Below are 20,448 nucleotides of genomic sequence, written 5' to 3'. Positions count from 1 at the left end.
TTTATTAATTATTATGCCTGTGGTATTTTATGAATGGTGTGTTTAAATTTTTATTTTTGAATTTCAAGTTTATTCTAATGTGTCAATATTTTATTGCATTATTTTATTCTTAAAATTTGGATAGTAATCTTAAGAGTAAGATGTACTTAAATTTTATGTGATTTGAGTCATTAATTGAGACGTCTCTTATGGTTTAAAAATGTTTCTGAAAGTCATATTATTTTAGTTATGTTTTTTGCCAAAAAAAATCTTCTCCATTATTAATTTTGTTAAATTAATTTAATTAATTAAAATTAAGAGAGAAATTAAAAATTAAAAAAAGAATTTGCACCCCACTGTAGAAACCATGTTCCTGCCTCCTTTGGTGGGATTTGAAACAGAAAAGGAGGGGGAGAGAGAGTCAACAGAACGTTTTCAAAATGTTTTTCATTCCTATTTTGAATTCTATTTATGTCTATTTTTTTAAAAGAATGTCCAATTTCGTGCTTCTATTTCTTATCGAAAATGTTTACCATTTGCGTGCAACATAGAGAGACAATAGAAGGAAGAAGATTTCATTTTCTATATCTGATGAGGAAAAAGACTATCCATGCCCAAATGTTCAAAATTACAGAAGCATAAACATGAAATGGTGAATTCAAACTGAACATTTAGGATTTGAGCTTCACAAGTGCGACAATTATGGGCAGAATCTGCACATAATGATGGCCAAAATAATGAAACCAACAACTTTATTAGCTAAAATAATGATGGCTAGGGCTAGGAGCCTCACTTTGACCATGGCAAAAGAACAGCATCAAACTTACAAAGTCATCAGTGAGTACAAATGATTGAAATCCCTCTCAGAAAGAATACCTCCTATACAGTCAAATTAGAGTAACTCTAATCCATTTTATCTAAACTTCAAGCTACTAGAAAGAATCCATTCAATGAAACCTAATTTAACACACACGAAAGAATAATAATAATAATGATGATGATGATGATGATGATAATAATAATAAACCCATTGCTATAAACACAAACCAATCAAAGAATGTGCCACTGTGAAGCCTTATATGCTTCAAACATGGTTGTCAGACGTCGATGGTTGCCCGGGTTTTAATGGGTTTAAGCTTGATCCCTAAGCTCTCAGGGGAGAGCATCTCGGGCGCTATGGAGCAGAAATACCTTGAAGGGTTGGTGGGGTTTGCCCCGTTACTTGATAAGCTAGCAATAGGTTGTTGCCGGGTAAAGCCAAACCCCATTAGAAAAAACTCGATAGGAACCAACATTGCATACGGGTGCTCCTCAGTCACCAGCGAGCCACATGCCTGAACCTGTAGTGCAACGCAAAACTTTCAGTATCATTGTTGGGAGTTTCAATTTAACATTCAGTACCATTGTCGGAATTACATGTTGCGCATTGGAAACTTTGCCTCCAAATGCAAATGCATTTCGGTCAAAGCAGCAACTCAAGTTCAAACAGGAAAAACAAAGGTATTAAAACATGCTCTTGGAATTAAGGCTTCTGTTGGTTCTGAACATTAGCCTAATCATATCTAATGTTGTAATGCTGCTTGATAAGCATATGCATAAATGTCTGCTATAATGAAAGAAACCAAGACACCATCTCATGCCCTTTTTTTGGCTTTTCCTCGTTACATGGCCAAGCCAAAATCCTATTATTCCTTAGGATTCTTCATTCACAGGAGATGTTAGTTGCTCCTACAGAGCTGTTAATCGTCTTAGTTCTTATCCTTTCACACCACTATCCTCCAGATATAACGTCTTACAAAAATGTGCCTTTTATGTCACTGATACAATAATGTTGCAAAGAGTTCGGTGCTTGTTGGTATTTTAGTCCATTCTGTACTGATACAATAATGTCACTGAGCATGGTGAAATCTACAAAGAAGACGGAATTGAAAGAACTGGAGTGAGAAACACTACCTCCACAAGAGCACAGATCTTTTTGTCCATTAGGGCATTCATGTGCACTGAATCAGTACAGAATGGACTGCCATCACCCACAAAAATGAGAGTTTTGCATTCTAGCTTCTTTAAGCCCTCCGAAAGGTCATGCCTCCTACATAAAACTCCATAATTAACGGAGGCATTATTGGGTAAAACAAAGGGCTAGGTAAAAAGAAAATAAGGTAGCAATTGCAAGCCAAAAGCAACTTACAGAACTTTCTCCCCTTGAGCTATTAATGCCAAATTTATCTATTTAAATACTGTACTTAAAATATCAGAGTCAAATATCAATCTGTACCTTACTGCAAAGCAAGAGGTTTGTTTTAGAATATTTGTGCAATACTGTTTGATTTTTAACTTCCAAGGTATTACAAGAAAAATATATTGTTGACATGGTTGGAAAGCCAGTTAGGTGTTGCCAACCAGGAGCAGAATACAAATTCACAAGGGAAAAGATTCCAAAGGAAAAGGAGAAAGCCGGGCAGAATTGTTTTGTGTGTGTGCATTTGAAAGAACAATATAACAAACTGGTGGATCATAATAGTAGAACAGGAACAGGAATTTACTCATTGATTGCTTGTACAAAGCGCATGACATTCAGACTCTGCCTTTCTCCGAGTGACTGCAAATGGAAGACAAAATGATCATCAAGGTCAATTAAGCTCCTAATTCTCATATGAGGATACTAAGTAAAAAATTAAGAGTTGCCTGTTCTTTAGATGTTGAACGACAGACCAATGGCATAAACTATAGTCAAATTTGTTGCACAAATTCAAAATAAGTTAAAGTGTCATCCTTTCAACAAATCCCAGTTAGGTCATACAACAAAAATAAAAAAATTTGAAGAGTCTCACAGATTGAGGGAGGAAAAAAGTAAAAAGAATACAGAAATACCTAGACAAACACCCTTTCCATGCAACTTCTGAAAATGTGGCTTTCTTTTAGGTATATTTGTCATCCAGAAACGTAGGTCTCTAGATACTCCTTTCAAAGAGAAAATGATAATGTCTTATTAGGCTACAGCTGATTTTAGCTTACCCTTCGACAAGCTTGTATTACTTCTGATTCTGTGCCCTGCCTGTTGCTACACCTAAGCTCCTGGAAGCAATTGCGTGGTTACATCACCAAATCAGAAACTAAACCAGACTGAGGTGATTTGAAATACCTTGCTGAAGTAGCGATGGAGAAGGCACTCCTTTAATAAACCACACATTCCATAGAAGTATAACAAGTTCAATAGTACCTGGAAAAACAGAGTTACGTCAAATCTCAAGCCAATCTCTCACACTGCCAGGAAATGTAGGTCTCTCCAAAGTGAAATGCCAAGTAGTAGAATTCAATCACCATGCCTCATACTGCATTGGCTGGGTCACTATAGCATGGAGTGACAAGTAACACTTGCAATGAGATGTGCAACTAGCCTAAATTCAGAATAGAGAGATCATGCAAGAGAGAGCCAATCCTAAGATTTGAATCATTTGGTCTTCATTCTGGTAGTGTTTAGCCGTAAGCCTTTCCAGTGGGGTCTTCACTTGTCTACCTCTCATTCCACTAATCATAAACACAAGGTACAGCTACTAAGCCATGATATTATATAATGTAAAGGGGTTGTTTTCATGGACAGGATTCACATTCCTGGTTGTGTATTGGTATCATATCTCAAAATCTGCAGGGAGCATCATGGAAGGACATTCATGCTATCCTCTAATGCTTTTCTCTTTCCAAGTGTTTGGTTGAGGTAAAGATTTTAACCTTGTTATAAAGCCATTCAGTCCAAGAAGGTGCTCTGCATATAGGGGACACAAGGATCAATCCAAGCACGCGCTCTTTATATTTCATCTGCCAATATAAAGAAAACAAATAAATAGAGTGAAGATTGGAAAACATATATAATGAGCAAAAGAGCAGCAACACTCACAGAGAAAAGGGTAAGAATATAAGCACCCGCAGTTACACCTAAGCAGAATACTTCTTTCAGCCTGAACCGGAAAGGTCAAGAATTAAATTGAAAACAAAATTAAGCAACAGTTACCTAGGAAAAGATACTTATCACAAAGGGAATATGAAAATAACTCTGAAGCGGGAGTTTCTACATCTTCGTATAGGCACATCATTGTGATGTAGGACCAAAGAGAGAGAGAAAATAGAAGAGGGAATGGGGGTAGCAGACTTTATACGAAGAATGTGAAAGAGTTGGAAAAAGAGAAACTGGGAGGAGAAATATGAGAATATTTACAGAGAAGAGAGAAGATGAGCATGAGAGCAAAAAGAGAAGAGGGAAAGAAAATGGGAGAAGAGAGATAGCAGACATGGGAGAAAGAGAGAATAACATAGAAGAATTAAATTATAACAATTCTTACATGGATGAAATATTACTGAAATAGAATAATTTGAAAACGAAATCATTTCCTATAGAATCAAAATTGGACAGACAGAAACCAACAAGAAATAAAATACCCAATAAATCTACCAGCTAAAACCCAATTTCTAATGAAGTTTTAATATGATTATAGAGTTAGTTTATCAACACCATAAGATTGCAATTCTATAGCTGGGTATGATGTACATGGGCAATGTGAACTAATTTCTCAGACTGAAGGTCCTTCTGAGGCAAAATTACAAACACGTTGACACTCATATCAAGAATGTCAAAAGCTTGATCCTTAAAATTGAGACTTTAGCAGCTTAGCATAAAATAATAAGTTGGTACTTCGTATCTATTCCAAAGTTGTGGGAACATAAAGTTGTCCGTGCACTCAGGTTCTGGTTCCACGATCCAAAGTGGTTTGAGGCTTAAAGAATATGGGGATAATGCTCAGCATATATTCTCTACTTCTGTGCTAGTGACACCTTAAAAGTAATACTGTGGATATGCTCAGCCAACCTATTTTACACGTCTTGGTTAGTAAGCAAAAACTAATTCTGGTCATGCTCGTTTATTGTAGTTTAAAAAACACATCACGCCATCTTAAAGACACCTAGTTGTATTAGTTCCACAACGGGAGAGACAACCTAGTCCTATTACTCCAGCAGAAGATTGAAAAAACAACATTTACATACCTAAAGAAATCGAGCACCTCGGCGACCTGGTCTGCAAGGTCATCCACGCTGAGCAAAGGCACATCTGAAGATATCACTGCAGCTCCTAACTGCAGGAACTCTTAAACAGATGGCACCCAGAACTCATTAGCATCTCCACATGAAAATTTCAAGAAAATAACAAGAACCCTAACAAAGAACCAAGAAGAGCTAATGCTAAAAGGGTTTTAATACACTCAATTAATACATTCCGACCAATCAGGCGAGTCCTCCATTACACGACCTCGCCTAATTGGTCTCAAGCATTAATTAAGGGGTATTAAAAGTTCCTCATCCCTGTAAGACAAAGTGGAAAATGCGTGATATTAATACGTGACCCTGACCTCATGCCCCGGGGCATCAATATGGTAAATGCAGAAGTTATGAAGCAACAAGGAAGCAGCCTCAGAGCAGAAGAAGAGACCCTGGTAACACGACATGTCTGTAAAAACCCACAAAAAGCGTAAGAATCCCACACAAACATCACTATCAACTAACAATTTTGTGGAACGGAAAGAAGAAAAAGAGGCGTACAGTTGAGAGCAACATCTGGGTACGTTATTAGAGCAGGCTTTTCTTGATCCCCACAAACCAAGACCGAGATTAAACCTTTGCTCGTCTTAACCAAACATTCCTGCAATGCCCATTACCAAGAATGCCAAAGAGCGTTTAATGAAGAAGACGAAGAATAAGAATAAGAATTAAGAAGAAGAAATGAATGATTCTTCGTGGGCATGGCGGCTACCTTCCCTCCAATATCTATGGAAACAGAATCGCTTGAATCACCCATATATTGAGTTAAAAAAATAGGTCTCAGCTTCAAGGAAAAACAATGAGCAACTCTCTCTCTCTCTCTCTCTCTCTCTCAATAACTCCTCCTCTCTGTTCTGTGTTGTGACTGTTGTCTTCCAGCCTCTCCCAGAAGAAAGCCACTCACTGCGTTTTCTTCCATTTTCTACATCCTTTCTTGAATTTTCCGAATTTACCCGGATACCCTTCACGTAACCGTAGTATTACGGATGCAGCCCTTTCTCTTTTTGGACGCATCGGCTAGCTCATCCAAATCCAATGGTAAGTTCGGTTCGTAAATTATTATACATATAGTTTTATAAATTCATTTAATGTACATATAATGTAACGAGTTGTGACTCAAACTCTCACCTACTGCTGATAGTACGTCTGTGAGGTAAATATAGGATCATGGGATGGGCTTGTGAGTAATTTAAGCATCATACAGCTGTATGCCACCTGGAAGGGAATAAATCCTGCTCCTGCTGCTGCTGATTATTGCTGCCCACAGCTCCAGCTCACCGTGGTATAGTATGCCTGCCCTGCCCTCTTGCTCCTGGTTCTCAGTTCTGATCTACTGCTGCTAGCCATCATCACCACCGTCAATCATGCCGTCATCCCAGCCGTTGATCTTTCGAAAACGCGTTTCTTTGTACGGGTGGGCAGATATGGAAACTATTATTCGGATCATCATTTATCCACGCCACCCGAAAACTGAAAACGCGGCTTGAACCTTGAACGGAAATCACGGAAAGGCACCCGGTTCTTAGATTACCAAATTACCCTTACAATATATTCTAAAACTCACGTGACCGTGATTAATAATTCTATGCTTTGTATGTTACCAATTTACCCTTCCAGTGTCTTGTACTATTTTTCATAAAATTATTTTATCTAACACAGTGGACAAGTGATGAGATTGATTAATGTCTGTTGCAATGATGGGTCATTCAACTACTTTTTTTTTTTTTTTTTTCAAGATGAATTAATCATAATAGATTATGGTAAATTTTAATTTAATTGTTATTACTACCTATAATGGCTTATTAATAATCTAAATTTACTTTTTTTAATAAGAAGATAATTAATGACTATCGTTAATCATGTGAGTTTAGTCGCATAGATTTAGCATACCCTTCTCGTTCATGCGATAATTTAGGTGGTGTTTTTTTCGTGTTTCAGTTTTAAATTTTGAGTTTTAAATTTATTTTTAATTTTATATTTTAAGTGTCTATATTTAAATTATTGAAAATGCGTGTTTTTTATCATTTTAAAAAATTATTTCTCAAAACATAAAATTAAAAAAATACGTTTATTTTGAAATTTTGATAAAAAAATATTTTATAATATTTTGTTTAATATATTTAATTATTTAATAAATTAAAATAGTTTAATGCTAGTATATTATTAAGTAATATATATTTTGAAGTCGGTAAATCTTGCAATATTTTTTTTGTTACAAAAATAAAATACAAACAAAAAAATTAATTTCCAACTGTCAAATCGAGCTAGTTCTGAAAATTAATTTCCAGACTTTCACCCACCGTCGATCAATGATTCCAACTATCAAGATCAACCATCGACTTCACCTCACCATGGTGACCAATATACCCCCAAATGGGTTAGATCTGATGGTTAGATTTTTATATATCTAACTTTTAATTTTTGACCCACACACCCTCCTGAATATATACATATATATATATAGCAGCGGGAATGAACAAAGAGAAAATCGATCTAGACAGAAAGTACAGAGAATATGAAGAAACAATGCTTAAAAATCATAAATGAAGTAGAGATGCAATGGTTGTGGCGTTTCACAGGTCAAGTGTAATGGTGAAGGAGGCGGTGGTAGGCTTCAGCGATGCTTCTCGAGCAGTGATGGTGACATAGATGTGACGATCGAACAAATCTTAGTCATCGATGACAACAATGGTGGTTGGCTGCCTGAAGAATAAAAAGGATAAGGAGATTATAGAGTAGGCGATGAGTGCACAGAAAAAGAGAGAGAGAGAGGCTGTTATTTTTTACATTTTAAAATTTTTTAGCATGTGTTTGGCTGAAAACACTCAAAATATTTTTTTTTTATTTTTAAAAAAATATTTTTGAAAACATGAAAATAAACACATTTTCACTATTTTAAAAAATTAAAAACAATCTAAAAATAATATTATTGGTGTCCTTATTATTGGTGTTCGTTTTGATGTCCTTTAATTTCTATTGGTCAAGTATGAGCAAGTAGAATTTAAAACTTTGAATAGCTACTTAAGATCTATCTTAATTGCAATGTTGGTCGGTTGCTTGAAGGTCATTAGTTTTAGGTAGATGTGTGATAGGATAGATTTACTTACCATTATTGGTGTGGACATGATTTATACCTATAAAATGAAGGGTGATTAGCCATTTAAATCTGGCTTTTAGCAGAAGATAGATAGCTAATGGCTATGATGAAGAATAATGTGAACATAATGGAGGAGTAGTATTATTAGTCTATTTTAAGATAAGATTGTAGGTTTAAATGAGACAGACATTTGCCCTCTTTCTCTTTTGTCTTTGTCTATATAATAACTCACTCACCATGTGTCATCTTTTGTCCTCTTTTGTTTATTATTTTTGAAAGTTAGAATTGATTTAGTAAACGGAATCTAATGTTGAAAGTTAATTATTAGAAAAGACAATTTAAATATATATATAAGAAAATATTAAAAATAAATGTGGAAGAGAAAATAGACCATTGAAACTAGGGGTGTGCAGTCGGTTATAACTGAACCAAATCACCCAAAAATTATGAACCGAACCGAACCAAATGCAATAATCAAATTGAACCGACCGACCAACCCCAATAAACCGAAATAACCGAAACTGATCTAACCCAAACCTAAACCATGCTAACCAAACCGAAATCGAAAATCAAACTGAAGACAAAATAACCAAGAGACCGGCTTCGCTATTGCTGCCGGGCGGTGATTCCGATTATCGGAACCGATCATCGGATTCCCCCAACCACGGTGACCCACATACCCAAAAACTAAAAGCATCTAATGGTGGGATTTTAGTAGATTTAGGTTTCAAAATTTCAATGTAAAAGAGAAATAGAGTGCAAACTTACCGAAAAACCATCGGCGTAGTCTTCGTCTTTGTTTTCCTTCGTCTTCTTCTTCGGTATCAGCGACGGATGATGGAGGGAGAGAGAACAGATGAAGAGATGAAGACAAAGAGCCTTTGGCCAGTGCCTAATCTACGAAGCATCGAAGAGCCTTCATCTTGGCTTTCTCCTTCGTCTTCGTATTCGCCATCGCCAGATCTGTGAACTCGAACTCAAATCGACGAGAAGATGAAATGGCGAGACATGAGAGAGAAAGAGAGAAAGAAAGAAAAACGAAGAATAGAGAAGATGAAATGTCGTGCCCGCGTGACTCGAGCGTGATGAGGGCAGTTCGGTTCACACATGGGGGGTTGCGGCCGGTTCGATTCAACAGAGGCTATTTGCTACAAGTTCGGTTTGGTTCAGTTTTTTGAGTATTTTTATCAAAATAATTGAACCGAACCGCTATTTTTGAAAAATCGAACCAAACCGACAGAACTTTTCGGTTCGATTTGGTTAGTTCGATTTAACCGAACTTTTGCTCAACCCTAATTGAAACTGATTAAAGATTGAGTTAAAAATTTAATATTGAGTTGGAAAATTAATTCAGATTATATCAACATTTAGGTACAACTAAGAGATGTAATTCCCCCCGCCTTTCTTTATTTGAAGACAATTTTTAATATATTTTGGACTTATAACAAGGATTCATCTAATAATAATTGTTGATTCTTATCTTTCCTTTGTTGATAGTAATAAAATGATTCTTTCTTTCTTAATGTCTTTTGATTTATGACCACAAGTTATTTGATGATGACGTTCATTTTCTTTTCATTGATAATGATAGAGAGACTTTTTCTCTCTCCCGATCCAAAAGGTGATTCTCAATGTCTTCCATCCACAATGAAGCGTACTCCTTCATTCTCTATCTATCTCTTGCTTCAAAAGAAATTTTTGATGTCTTTTATTTATGATAATAGGATAGACTCTTTATCCTTTCATATTCGAAGGCAATTCTTGATGCCCATGGCTCCCTTTCTATCTCTCTCTCCACAACAATGATGGCAATATTGGGTTCTTCATGGCCACATTGACAGATTTCCTCTTTTTTTGTTGATCATGAGATGAGTTTTTCTTTTTAATTTTATAAAAAAAAAATTAAAATCCTAAACTTTGTTATAGTTAAATCTAACTCAATATTAGTTAAATTAACATCATCAATGGAAAAAACTAACAAATAGGCGTCCTTACAAAAAGATAAACATTACAAGAACCTCAAAAATAAACTACAAGGGTCTTTAAACTAATGACTCAAACTATATGGGGTCTTAATGCAATTTACCCTTAATATATATATATATATATGTTTACATTTATAAATGTAGTTAATTTTCCAAAAATTACTTTACCATGTAAATTAATTGTCAAAAAATAAGTTAAAAAGTATTTTTTTTGGTATAAATTATAGTTCAAAACAAAAAAATACAGTGAAAAAAATGAGTGTTTCTATCCATAATAAGTGTATGGGTCCATAAAGCCTAAAAGAAAATTAAGGAACTTACTTTAATATAATATAAATTATGAGAGGTCTAAGCGAAATTTGTTTTTTTTTAAATTAATATCTCAATGATTGATATGCAGGGAAAAATTAAGAATAAATACACTATAGATTAAGATTAGGATTTGGGACCAAGTGGCGAGGATCCTCGCAAAGGAAGGCATCTCAAGATTAGGATTATTAAAGACCAAAAGAAATAAAGGGATTTTTTTTTTAAATGACCCAAATTAGTGAAGCTCTAAATGAAATTAATCTTTAAAAATAATATATTAATAACAAATGGACATCACTAATGTTTCTAAATGTCTTTTTTCCCTCCTCTTTCCAACAAAAACTCTAGCAACCAAGGCTGCTCACTTCATCCCCCTCTCACCCTTGCCATCAGCAAGAATTGTAAACTGGAAAGAAAATCCATTGTGATCCTTTGGATGGGTTAAGCTAGAGAAAAAAAAAAAGTTTGGCTATGGCAACGAACTACAATAGCTTTGGCAATGAATAACAATGACTTTGACAAAGATAAAACTCTTCTTTTCTCTCTCTCTCTCCTTCTCGATAACTCAAATCTAGTATGTAATTGTAATCTAAGTTTATCCGGTCGCTTGATTTGGTCAAATTTGGTAAATGTAGTTCATGTTCTTTTGTCCTAACGAGCGTACTTAATGATTCTTACTTTCACATAGAACAAACTCAAATTTGTGTTCGTGTTCTTCATTTTTCATTTCACAAAACCTAGATTAAATTTAAATTTGGGTTGAATCCAAATTTATGTTCTTTATTATAGTATTCTTTATGTTTTGTTTATTCTTCGTTCCAGTATTCATCATGGTTCACTCATTCTACGATTTAGCGTCCTTGGTTCGATTTTGAAGAGCTTGCATTCAATTTCAAGCTATTGTGGGAAAAATCCCATCCAGAGATAAGGATTTAAGTAGAGAGAGAAAAAAATAAAAATTTGACGACCACTAAAAGAAAGGAATAGAGCAGATAATCTAAGAGTTGTCGAAAAACAAAATTAAGAAAAGGAAAGAGAGAATAAATTATTTAAATATAAAGATAAAATGATAAATTTTTATACTTAATTAACTCCAAAGGAGGTTTATGCCTTTTCGTAACATACAAGGATAGTCAATATTGCTTAAACAACACAAATCTCAAGGGTTGTATATAAAATATAGTATAAAATATAAGGGTAAAATATGGTGGCAAAGCGATTTTAGAGGGCCAATATATTAAGATTTAAAATATTTTTAAAGTAAAAAAAAATTAATATTATTTTTTTAATTAAGTATAACTATTAAATTAAATAAAGTAATAATGAAAAAATTATGCTTAATTTCATGTTAGTCACAAATGAAGAAACCTTAGCTAACAAACATCTTGGTTTTTGTTTACATTGCCTTGGCAATTTATGTGTAATGCTAAGGTCCATTTTCATTAATTATAAATTAAACAAGAAAATAAAGGAATTGATTGATAGCACATGACAATTTTTCTTAATTACTCTTAGTAATTTTTATTTTGCAATGAATGGGGTGATCAATTAAAAAGCTTTATTTTTTTTAGTAAAGTCAAATTATAATAAAATAATTAAACTTAAACTTTTAGAAAAATTTAATATGCTTCATAAACAATAAAAAATGAAAAAAAAATCACTAAACACAAGGTGGGTCTGCTCGTAAAAAGGAATTTTTAATTGATCTATGCATATATTTATTTATTATTTATTTTTATAAAATTATATAATATATATATATACAATGATATGTATTTAAAAAAATTAACACATTAATAAATAATATTAAGAGTCATGTTACCACTCATATGTCGTATCTTTATTTAAAAAAATATTAGATAAAAGAAACAATATCACATAAATTTCTTAATCTCCTCTAATAAAAAGGCATCACATAACTGATAATACCGTCATCCATGACTTCTAATATTATTCTTAATTTAATTAAAATATTTTAAAATTTTAACTTATTTAAATATGTAATTTATTAGAAAATCAAAAAAAATTATAATCTTAGCAAAAGATTTCAGGGTCCAACTTTGGAGAAATTAACTAAAACATATTGTTTTCTTTTACAATTTTTTTTACATTTTTTAAATGAAACAAAAAACACCAATATAACAATTACTTATAAATAAAAATATGATAAATTCAATTATTTTTTTAAAAGAAATATTGAAATAAACAAAACATATCAAGATAAGGATAAAACCAAAATAATTTATCATATTTTTAGCTATTTGTATTTGTAATTGAAAAGGACCATAAATTCTAAAGTTTTTTGATAAGTGATAACTTCTAAAATTCAAATCAGAAAAAGCTTTCAGATAATTGATAAAATTGTGGGTATAAATAAATAAATAAAATCAAAAGTAAATATTAGATAAATAAATCTAAACAAAATATTATAATTTACCAACATGATAAGAAAATTATAACCTCAATGAAAGAGTCAAATGGGTTCAGCAATGAGTTGTTGGACAAGCTGGAAAGAGTCATGGCCACACATACTGAAAGAAGCTGAAGCTGAAGTGCAAAGAAGGCTTGATCAATGATCAGGGCCAGTTGATGATTCCCAATTCAAAGACCCTTCCTAGCCCGCCAAACAACTACTCATTGAACCCACCCTAGAAAGAGAGAAGGGAGACACACACACACACACACACTTACACAGGCATTTTGATCATTTTCAGAAGTTTGATTGAGGTGGCCTGAAAGACAAGACACCTGCAAGCGGCTATCAAGCTGTATACGGAAAATGAGACCAACCTAATCCCATGTCAGTAGTCTACCAGGAAAGTTTGGAATATATGACTTAACCTACCTCGTGAATTCACGACTCACATTCACCTAGTTCTTTCGGACCGTAGTTCTACAGATATATAGCAGGTAGAATCTCCACATTTTACAGTACAATGAACAGAAAAACCCCTTCTTTACCTTTGAAGAAATACTCTAGCACTAGATGCCGCCCCAATTCACTAGTGATCAGCGTCTACTAGAACCATCTGCTTCTTGCTGGGATGTCACGGGACCTTGGCTTCAAGTTCCATCCAATCTCCTGACCTGCCAGGAATCTGAAAGTACGGGCACTGGACGTAACTCTCCAGTACCAAATAGGTTACCAATCTAATCTGAATGTAACATAAATAGGCACTTGGCCTGAAGATTATGCTCTTTAGCGATATGAGACTCAAATCTACAAAGTTTTGGTCAAACCTGACACCAGTGACAGCATTCAGACGGTAGAACTGACCCGAAGCTTTCTCCACAGTTCTCTACTCGGCAGAAGTTGATCCAAAGCCAATATCATAAACCAGCTAATTTAAAAAATCAATAATGTAATCAAATTTTACAAAAATAAGAAAAATAAATACACTACTCCTTGGCAATGAGAAGACGCCACAGGCCAGTTAAGGCAGCACTATCTCTAAATGGTTTCATGAAAAGGCCAGTCATTGCTCAAAATCCATCATCCCACAAAGTTGATAAAACTCTGCTAAGATGGCACTTTCAGAAGTAGTTACTATAAAATGTAATCTTGATAACTGTGATGATAGCTTCAAAACTATGCTATGAGTTCAACACAAACAATTGAAAGTACAACTGAGGGCATTGATGTAAAAGAATTTCTCTAATCACCATTTGAGAAACAACACTTTTCAGGTCAATGCCGAAGGACAGCAGAGAGAGAGAGAGAAGAGAAGCAGCATGGTAGAAGGTGACAAAAACGTTGAGAAGAAGAAAAAGCGGAGAAGAGAACATCATCAGGGAAAGAAGATTAAGGGAAGAGAAGAAAGGGAGATAGAATTGAAGAAGAAGAAAGTAGAGAGGGAAATAAGAGTAATCTCTTTATTAACCGACAATCCAAATCTGATTAATTCAGATACTTTTAAAGTATTTATAAATATTATTATTCATTCTTCTTTGCCCTCTTCCCACTCCAAATTAGGGTACCCTACCCTTCCCTTCTGTAAAACTTTCTCTCCCAAACAAGAATAAGTTTTTACCCTCCCCTCCCTTACCCCCCAACCAAACATAGGGTTGGGGACATCATTAATCCACAACCACTTACTCCAAAAATCCAATCTTTCCACAACATAAATTACAAAAATTGAATTAAAAAAAGACAATAAACATGATAATAGAACATTTTCAATGTCCAAGTCCAACTCATGAATCACACCCATAAGTTAATTTTAAGATGAGAATCCAAATACGAATTCTAGGTGGGGTCAACTATATGAATTCCAAACATCTAACCATCTCTATCTATGACCATGTCGTCTATAAAGCCATTATCTCTAGTCTTCCTTTTTCGTTACAAACTTCCTCCACTTCACCCACTTGCCTTAGGTGCATTTATCGCTTTTCTTCTCAAATGTCTAAATCACCTTAATTGTTGACTCTAGACTCCACATCTTATTTTAAATAGAAGCTCCCCCAACCTTATTACATATGGTCTGATTTCTTATTTTGCAATTTTTGTACTTGTTGGTTTCACCATATCAACTAAGTGATGGAACACAACTATATTAATTATCTTCATTCACCACCCACTACCATCTCATGAAACTTCTCCATGTGAAGATGGTGTTCAAACTTCATTTCATCATTACTCCGCCAGGAAATATTATCCACTGCCGGTCCCAAGCCCGGATAAAGGAGGAGGGTTGCGTTAGGTAGCCGACAGCCAGCGTAAAACCTAGTCGGATTCAAATATGAATTCTAAACAAACTATCTGTTAGGATATAACCCACATAGAAGTCTAGAATTCATGTAGCCAACCCCACATAGTGGGATAACGGCTGGATATGTTGTTGTTGTTTGCATATCCCCTATAACATTATATTGTGCACGTGTTGGCACTTAACTACACAACATTCTTAGCCATACAATAGAGATAGTCTTATAACTAGGGGAGAGTAGAAGTTCGATTAAACTGAACTAACAGAAGTGAACCAACCGAACTTGACGGTTTAGTTTTGTTATTTTCTTGCAATGGTTCGGTCCGATTACCTTTTCTGGGAAGTTCGGTTTTCGATTTTCGGTTCAATTTTTTTGGTTAGAATAACCAAACTAATTGAACCAACCGAATTATAAAACGATGTCGTTTTGATGTTTATAAAATGGTGTCGTTTTTTGACCGTTCGCTTGCAAACGAAAAAGAAAAGACAAATTGTGTGTGTGTGTGTGTGTGTGTGTGAAAGAGAGAGAGAGAGACCCACAAACCCTAAATCAAAACCAAAACCCTGCCATCAGAAATCTCCTTCATCGCCTCCACCTTTCGCCGCCCTTCCCTTTATCATCGACCGTCAATTGACGACTGTCCTCTACTCTCCTTTTGCTCGTCACCTTCGAGCCTTCACCTTTTGGCCGCACTCCCTCATTCCTTGTTTCTTTCTTCCTTGTTCCTCGACGACTGGCAGTCGTCCTTGTCTTACCCTTCGATGTTAGCCTTTGTCTCATCAATCGTTGCCTCCTCTCCTTTTGCTCCTCACCTTCAAGCCTTTTCCTTTCGGCCACTCCACCGTTCCTTGCTTCTTCCTTTCCTTGTGCTTCAATGACCAACCCACCGGCAACTAATGGAGGTTAGTTTCGACTTTCAGTTAGGTTAGGGTTTAGGACTTTTCAATTTTTTTGACCTTCTCCATGCAATTTCTTTCTTTTATCAGGATATTATCTGATTCATCTGCTTTACAATTCATCTGATTTTTCAATATTTTCTTTATTACTTAGTGAGTTTCAGGCTTTGTGGTGTTGTCTCTTTTATTGCATATTTTAAGTTCCGGTGAGGTCATTTTTGAAATGTCAGGCAATATATTTTTCCTTTAGCAACCCTTGGAATCCAAATGATGTTATTATCTGTCTTGTGAATTGTGTGAAATCTGAAGGTTGAATTATTCTGCTATTACATTTCATATTGCAGGGAAGTTTTAGCATCGTACATGGACGACACTGGAATGGCGTGGCCAAGGCAATGACAAATATAGAGGAAAAAGGAACTGCTGCAGCAATGCTGGTAAGGTATCTCTTGCCACTCTTCTAGGATTCATGAAAGGTTTGCATTGCAGTTCATTTCAAAGAAGCTACTGCTTTCTGGCTTGATATGTTGTTTGTTGTTTAGTCTCCACTGAAATTGCCTAACAGGCCCAACTCAATTTTTTGGCACAGCCTTTTCTTTTCCTAACTTGTGCAGTGCTTGTTAACATGAGTTCCACAGGCATGTATGTGATATATACATCTTCAGTGTGCAAGTTCAAAAATGAGGAAATCAACTTGAGAATTAACATGAGTTCCACAGGCTTGACGTTCAAGGAAAATCCTTACTTTGTATATGTTGTAAATACCAGAATTATATATTTTCTCTCTGTCTTTTGTTTCATGCATTGTAGTCAAACGTGGGGATGAAACATTTTTTAATAATATGAACAGGTATGAGGTATCTCTGAAGTTCCTGGAAATCATATGGTATTCCCGTTGTTATGTTTCCTTTTGTTTCTATTGCCAATTTATTGCCAATTTAGGTTGAAATGATAGTTTGATAGAGTTAGAGGTGTTTTTCTTCTCCTTTCAGTTACTTCTCTCTTGTGTTGCAGTTTACAGTTGGTTTTCAGTTTTTTTTCTCAATCGGTTAGTTCGGTTCAAAATGTCTATCAGTTAGTTCGGTTTTTTTCAGTTTTTTGTGTTAGTTCGATTTTCGGTTTTCAATTCGATTTCTATGGTTTACTTTTGGTTTTTTTAATTATCAGTTAGTTTGCTTATTTGGGTTAATCAGTCAGTTCGGTTTGATTTTGTCACTCGGTTCAATTAATTTAGTTAGTGGTTTTCAATCGGTTCGGTAACTAAACCGACCGTTTGCACACCCCTACTTATAACCATTTGATAAATCTTCCCTTTTAGCATTAGAGGGATTTTATGATCACATGCTAATGTTGTTCTTAAATCTTTTAGATAAAATTTCAACTAAAATCTTATAAATACTCATAAATAGGTTAATGCACCTAAAATCATGATGCCTACAGTCCCACTCTTTTAGGGTAAACGAGGCATTCAGGTTTATCTCAAAAGAACAAGATCTATGTTATTCCTGAATAGCTACACAAACCCTGTTGCCAACTAAGCTCCAAATAAACAAAGCCATCATAAATCCATCCATCTCTGGTGCAATGTCCCCACAATTCCTTTTCCAAAAAGGGCCTCTCTAATCTTTCTCACTGTTCTATTACAGGCCTTGCAAATCAAGACCAGGGATGGATAGCCTCCATTCCCCTCTATCCTTCTTCATCAAAGAAAGTATTTTTACAAGAATCGACTATCCCTACAACAATATTCTCCTCTTCTGGTATCTTCACAAATTTCTCATATAATTAAACTTATTCTGTTTCAAATAACCGAACTAACCTAATAAATGAAAAACAAAAAGACAAGGAAATAAGAAAAAAAATAAAATCTTAAAAATATTTTGTTTCTTTTTGTGCAATTTGACCTTGTCATGTGATATGGTAGAAATTGCTTATCTTCAAAAATATTTGTTTACCTGTTCATTTTTTTGAACTTATGACCTCTACAATTTTACCACTACACTAAGTCCTTTTTTTCTTTTTTTACCTGTTCATAATACAATGTTACACTAGTTTCTGACAGGAGTAAGGAAAATAAACTTGAAATACAGACCATTTCTTTCTACAAGTAAATTCTGACTGAATTAACATCTATAATCAACCCACATACGTGCAAGGAAAACACAAGGAGATCTCTACTCAATTCTTGTGGGTAATCAATAGAAGGATAAAAAAGAATAGAACATGCTTGGGTGTATGTTTGACATGTGTCAAGGAATGTCTTTCAAAGTGTTGAATTTGATGCATTTGATACTTAGCTGACACAAGGCACCTTCTCAGAGTTCCTATGCTTCCTAGAACATAATTAGCCTAATAAATTTATAAAAATAAATATTTGGCCCTTTTATTTTATTTGATCATCTAAATGTGTATGGTAGAAGTTTTTTCACTTTTTTCTCAGAAATCAGAAATCTATTAGAAACACACAAACACACATATATATATCAAACAATTTTACCAATAGTTTTCGAAAGGTTCGAGAGCTATGAACTCAAATCCTTATTAGGAACTCCAACCAAATTGACGAGTGTAGTTAACAACAAAAGATCAATGTTGCATAAGCAAAACCCGCAAATGTGGAAGGCATATAAGAGCAAGTCTCCAGAATCAGTTCTCATACGAAATCAATAACAATAAATGGAAAGGGAACAAATATATTTTTTGGACAAACAATGATAAATGAAGCTCCAACAAATACCTGCAACCTCAAACAAGTGCCTGCATTGATTCATTCATACTGCAATGGAGGGAAACAGTTCTGCCACCAAAAATAGCCATAGGTCTTCCACTAAACAACCCCTCTTCCTCTACCCATCCCCAAGCCCAATCCTAGCCGAGTGTTCAACACCTCCTCAACCAACTGAGGCAGCAGCAATTGCACTCCATACAACAATGAGCAATGACACCAAAGCTCTCAACCAATCACAAAAGCAACAAGCATTTGGAAACTACTTCATCTTCTCCCAGCATATACAAAAACATTTATAAAGCACTTGTCCAAAATTTAGCACATTATCAATGATAATATTTTATCTGCATCCTAGCAAAAAGTCAAACTTGAATAACAATCTAAATCCATATGCACCCTTCAAAGGAAAGCTGCAGGCCCATGCCCCACAAGACCTCATAGCATGGTCTTGAAACAAAAGATCTTATAGAACAGTGTCAGAACTAACTCTTCATTCCACAAGGCCTTTACCTGAGGCATCATCCTTAACCTCTGGGACTGGTTAATATGAATCAAATAATGTATTCACAATAAAACACCAACATATTTGATCATCATCAACTGACCTTATCCTAACCAAGTTAGGGTAAGTAGCATGGGTTTTATAATGTCAAATGACTACTAAAGTCATACTGATAATACAAATCTATGCAAGAGAACAATGTGGCAAAATTTTACACCAGATGCCCTTCCTGATACAACTCTCTAGCAAGGGAATGATGAGATAAAGTTTCAACACCATCTTCATATGAAAAATCTTCATGAGATGGCGGTGAATAAAGATAATCGATATAGTCGTGTTCAATCACATAGTTGATATTGTGAAACCAATGAGTATAGCATAGAAACACAACTGATTGTGGTAAACCTCCTAGCTGTGGTGGTAAACCTTCACCAACCTTAAAACTCTCCACAAGCTGCTGACTGTAGACGTAATCACTTAACCCTATGTTGAACAATTGCAAGCAAGAGCAACCAAATGAGAAATATCATACAACTGTCTGAAACACTAAAACATAATTCACAAAGCTTCTAATCCCATCAAAGCTCCTAGTCCCAATAGTCCCGACAAAGCTTTGATGCAAACCTGTACATAGTTTTTATATTTTGGTGTAAGTTAATTTTGGGGGGGTCTTTTTGTAAGATCAAATATTTTGTTGGGGTTCCTAAAGATTAGTGACTTTTAGGGGGAGTTATTTGCAAAGTGGGAGTTGGCTTCTCTTGGAAGCTTGAAGAGGTAGAAGTTGGCTTGCCTTGGAAGCTTGAGGTCTGGTATAAATAAAGGGTCTCCCAGCCACTTTGGGGACTTTTTCAGCATTTTGAAGACAGAAGCCTCTGCAGGGAGTTTCAGCTCCAAACCAGCTAGGGTTTTGTAGATTTGGAGGCTTGGGTTTTGAGTAGTTGACCCTGCAGCGCCTACCAATCCCTCCACCGCTGCCATAGGCGCGAGAGGCTAGCAAGAAGCTGCTGCTACTCGGCTGTTCTAGGACTGAAGAGGTGTGATCTTAGTTATTTAAGTGTGTTATTTGTTGTCCATTGTTTCAACACTACATCCTTGTTGTGTTTGTGCTATTTTTTTGCTGTCCCTATTTGCATCAAGCTCCTAATCCTGCTAAA

General features: G+C 35.0%; 1 protein-coding gene across 1 annotated transcript; it reads right to left on the bottom strand.

Annotated features, from left to right (window-relative positions):
- Window positions 1-817: 817 nt before the first annotated feature.
- On the bottom strand, window positions 818-6,057 carry LOC127801678 (protein NDL1-like). Its single transcript, XM_052337009.1, has 11 exons — window positions 5,780-6,057; window positions 5,569-5,668; window positions 5,379-5,476; window positions 5,017-5,105; window positions 3,875-3,935; window positions 3,709-3,795; window positions 3,122-3,199; window positions 2,995-3,054; window positions 2,523-2,578; window positions 1,933-2,068; window positions 818-1,319 (listed from the first exon to the last, which is right to left on the bottom strand). The coding sequence occupies exons 1-11, from the start codon at window positions 5,822-5,824 to the stop codon at window positions 1,077-1,079; spliced, it is 1,053 nt and encodes a 350-aa protein (XP_052192969.1). The 5' UTR covers window positions 5,825-6,057; the 3' UTR covers window positions 818-1,076.
- Between the last annotated feature and the right edge of the window lie 14,391 nt (window positions 6,058-20,448).

The sequence above is a fragment of the Diospyros lotus genome, chromosome 5 (genome assembly GCF_014633365.1).
Source record: "Diospyros lotus cultivar Yz01 chromosome 5, ASM1463336v1, whole genome shotgun sequence".
Taxonomy (NCBI): domain Eukaryota; kingdom Viridiplantae; phylum Streptophyta; class Magnoliopsida; order Ericales; family Ebenaceae; genus Diospyros; species Diospyros lotus.
Note: the sequence above shows the minus strand (reverse complement) of the source record. Positions and strands in the feature narration are given on the sequence as shown.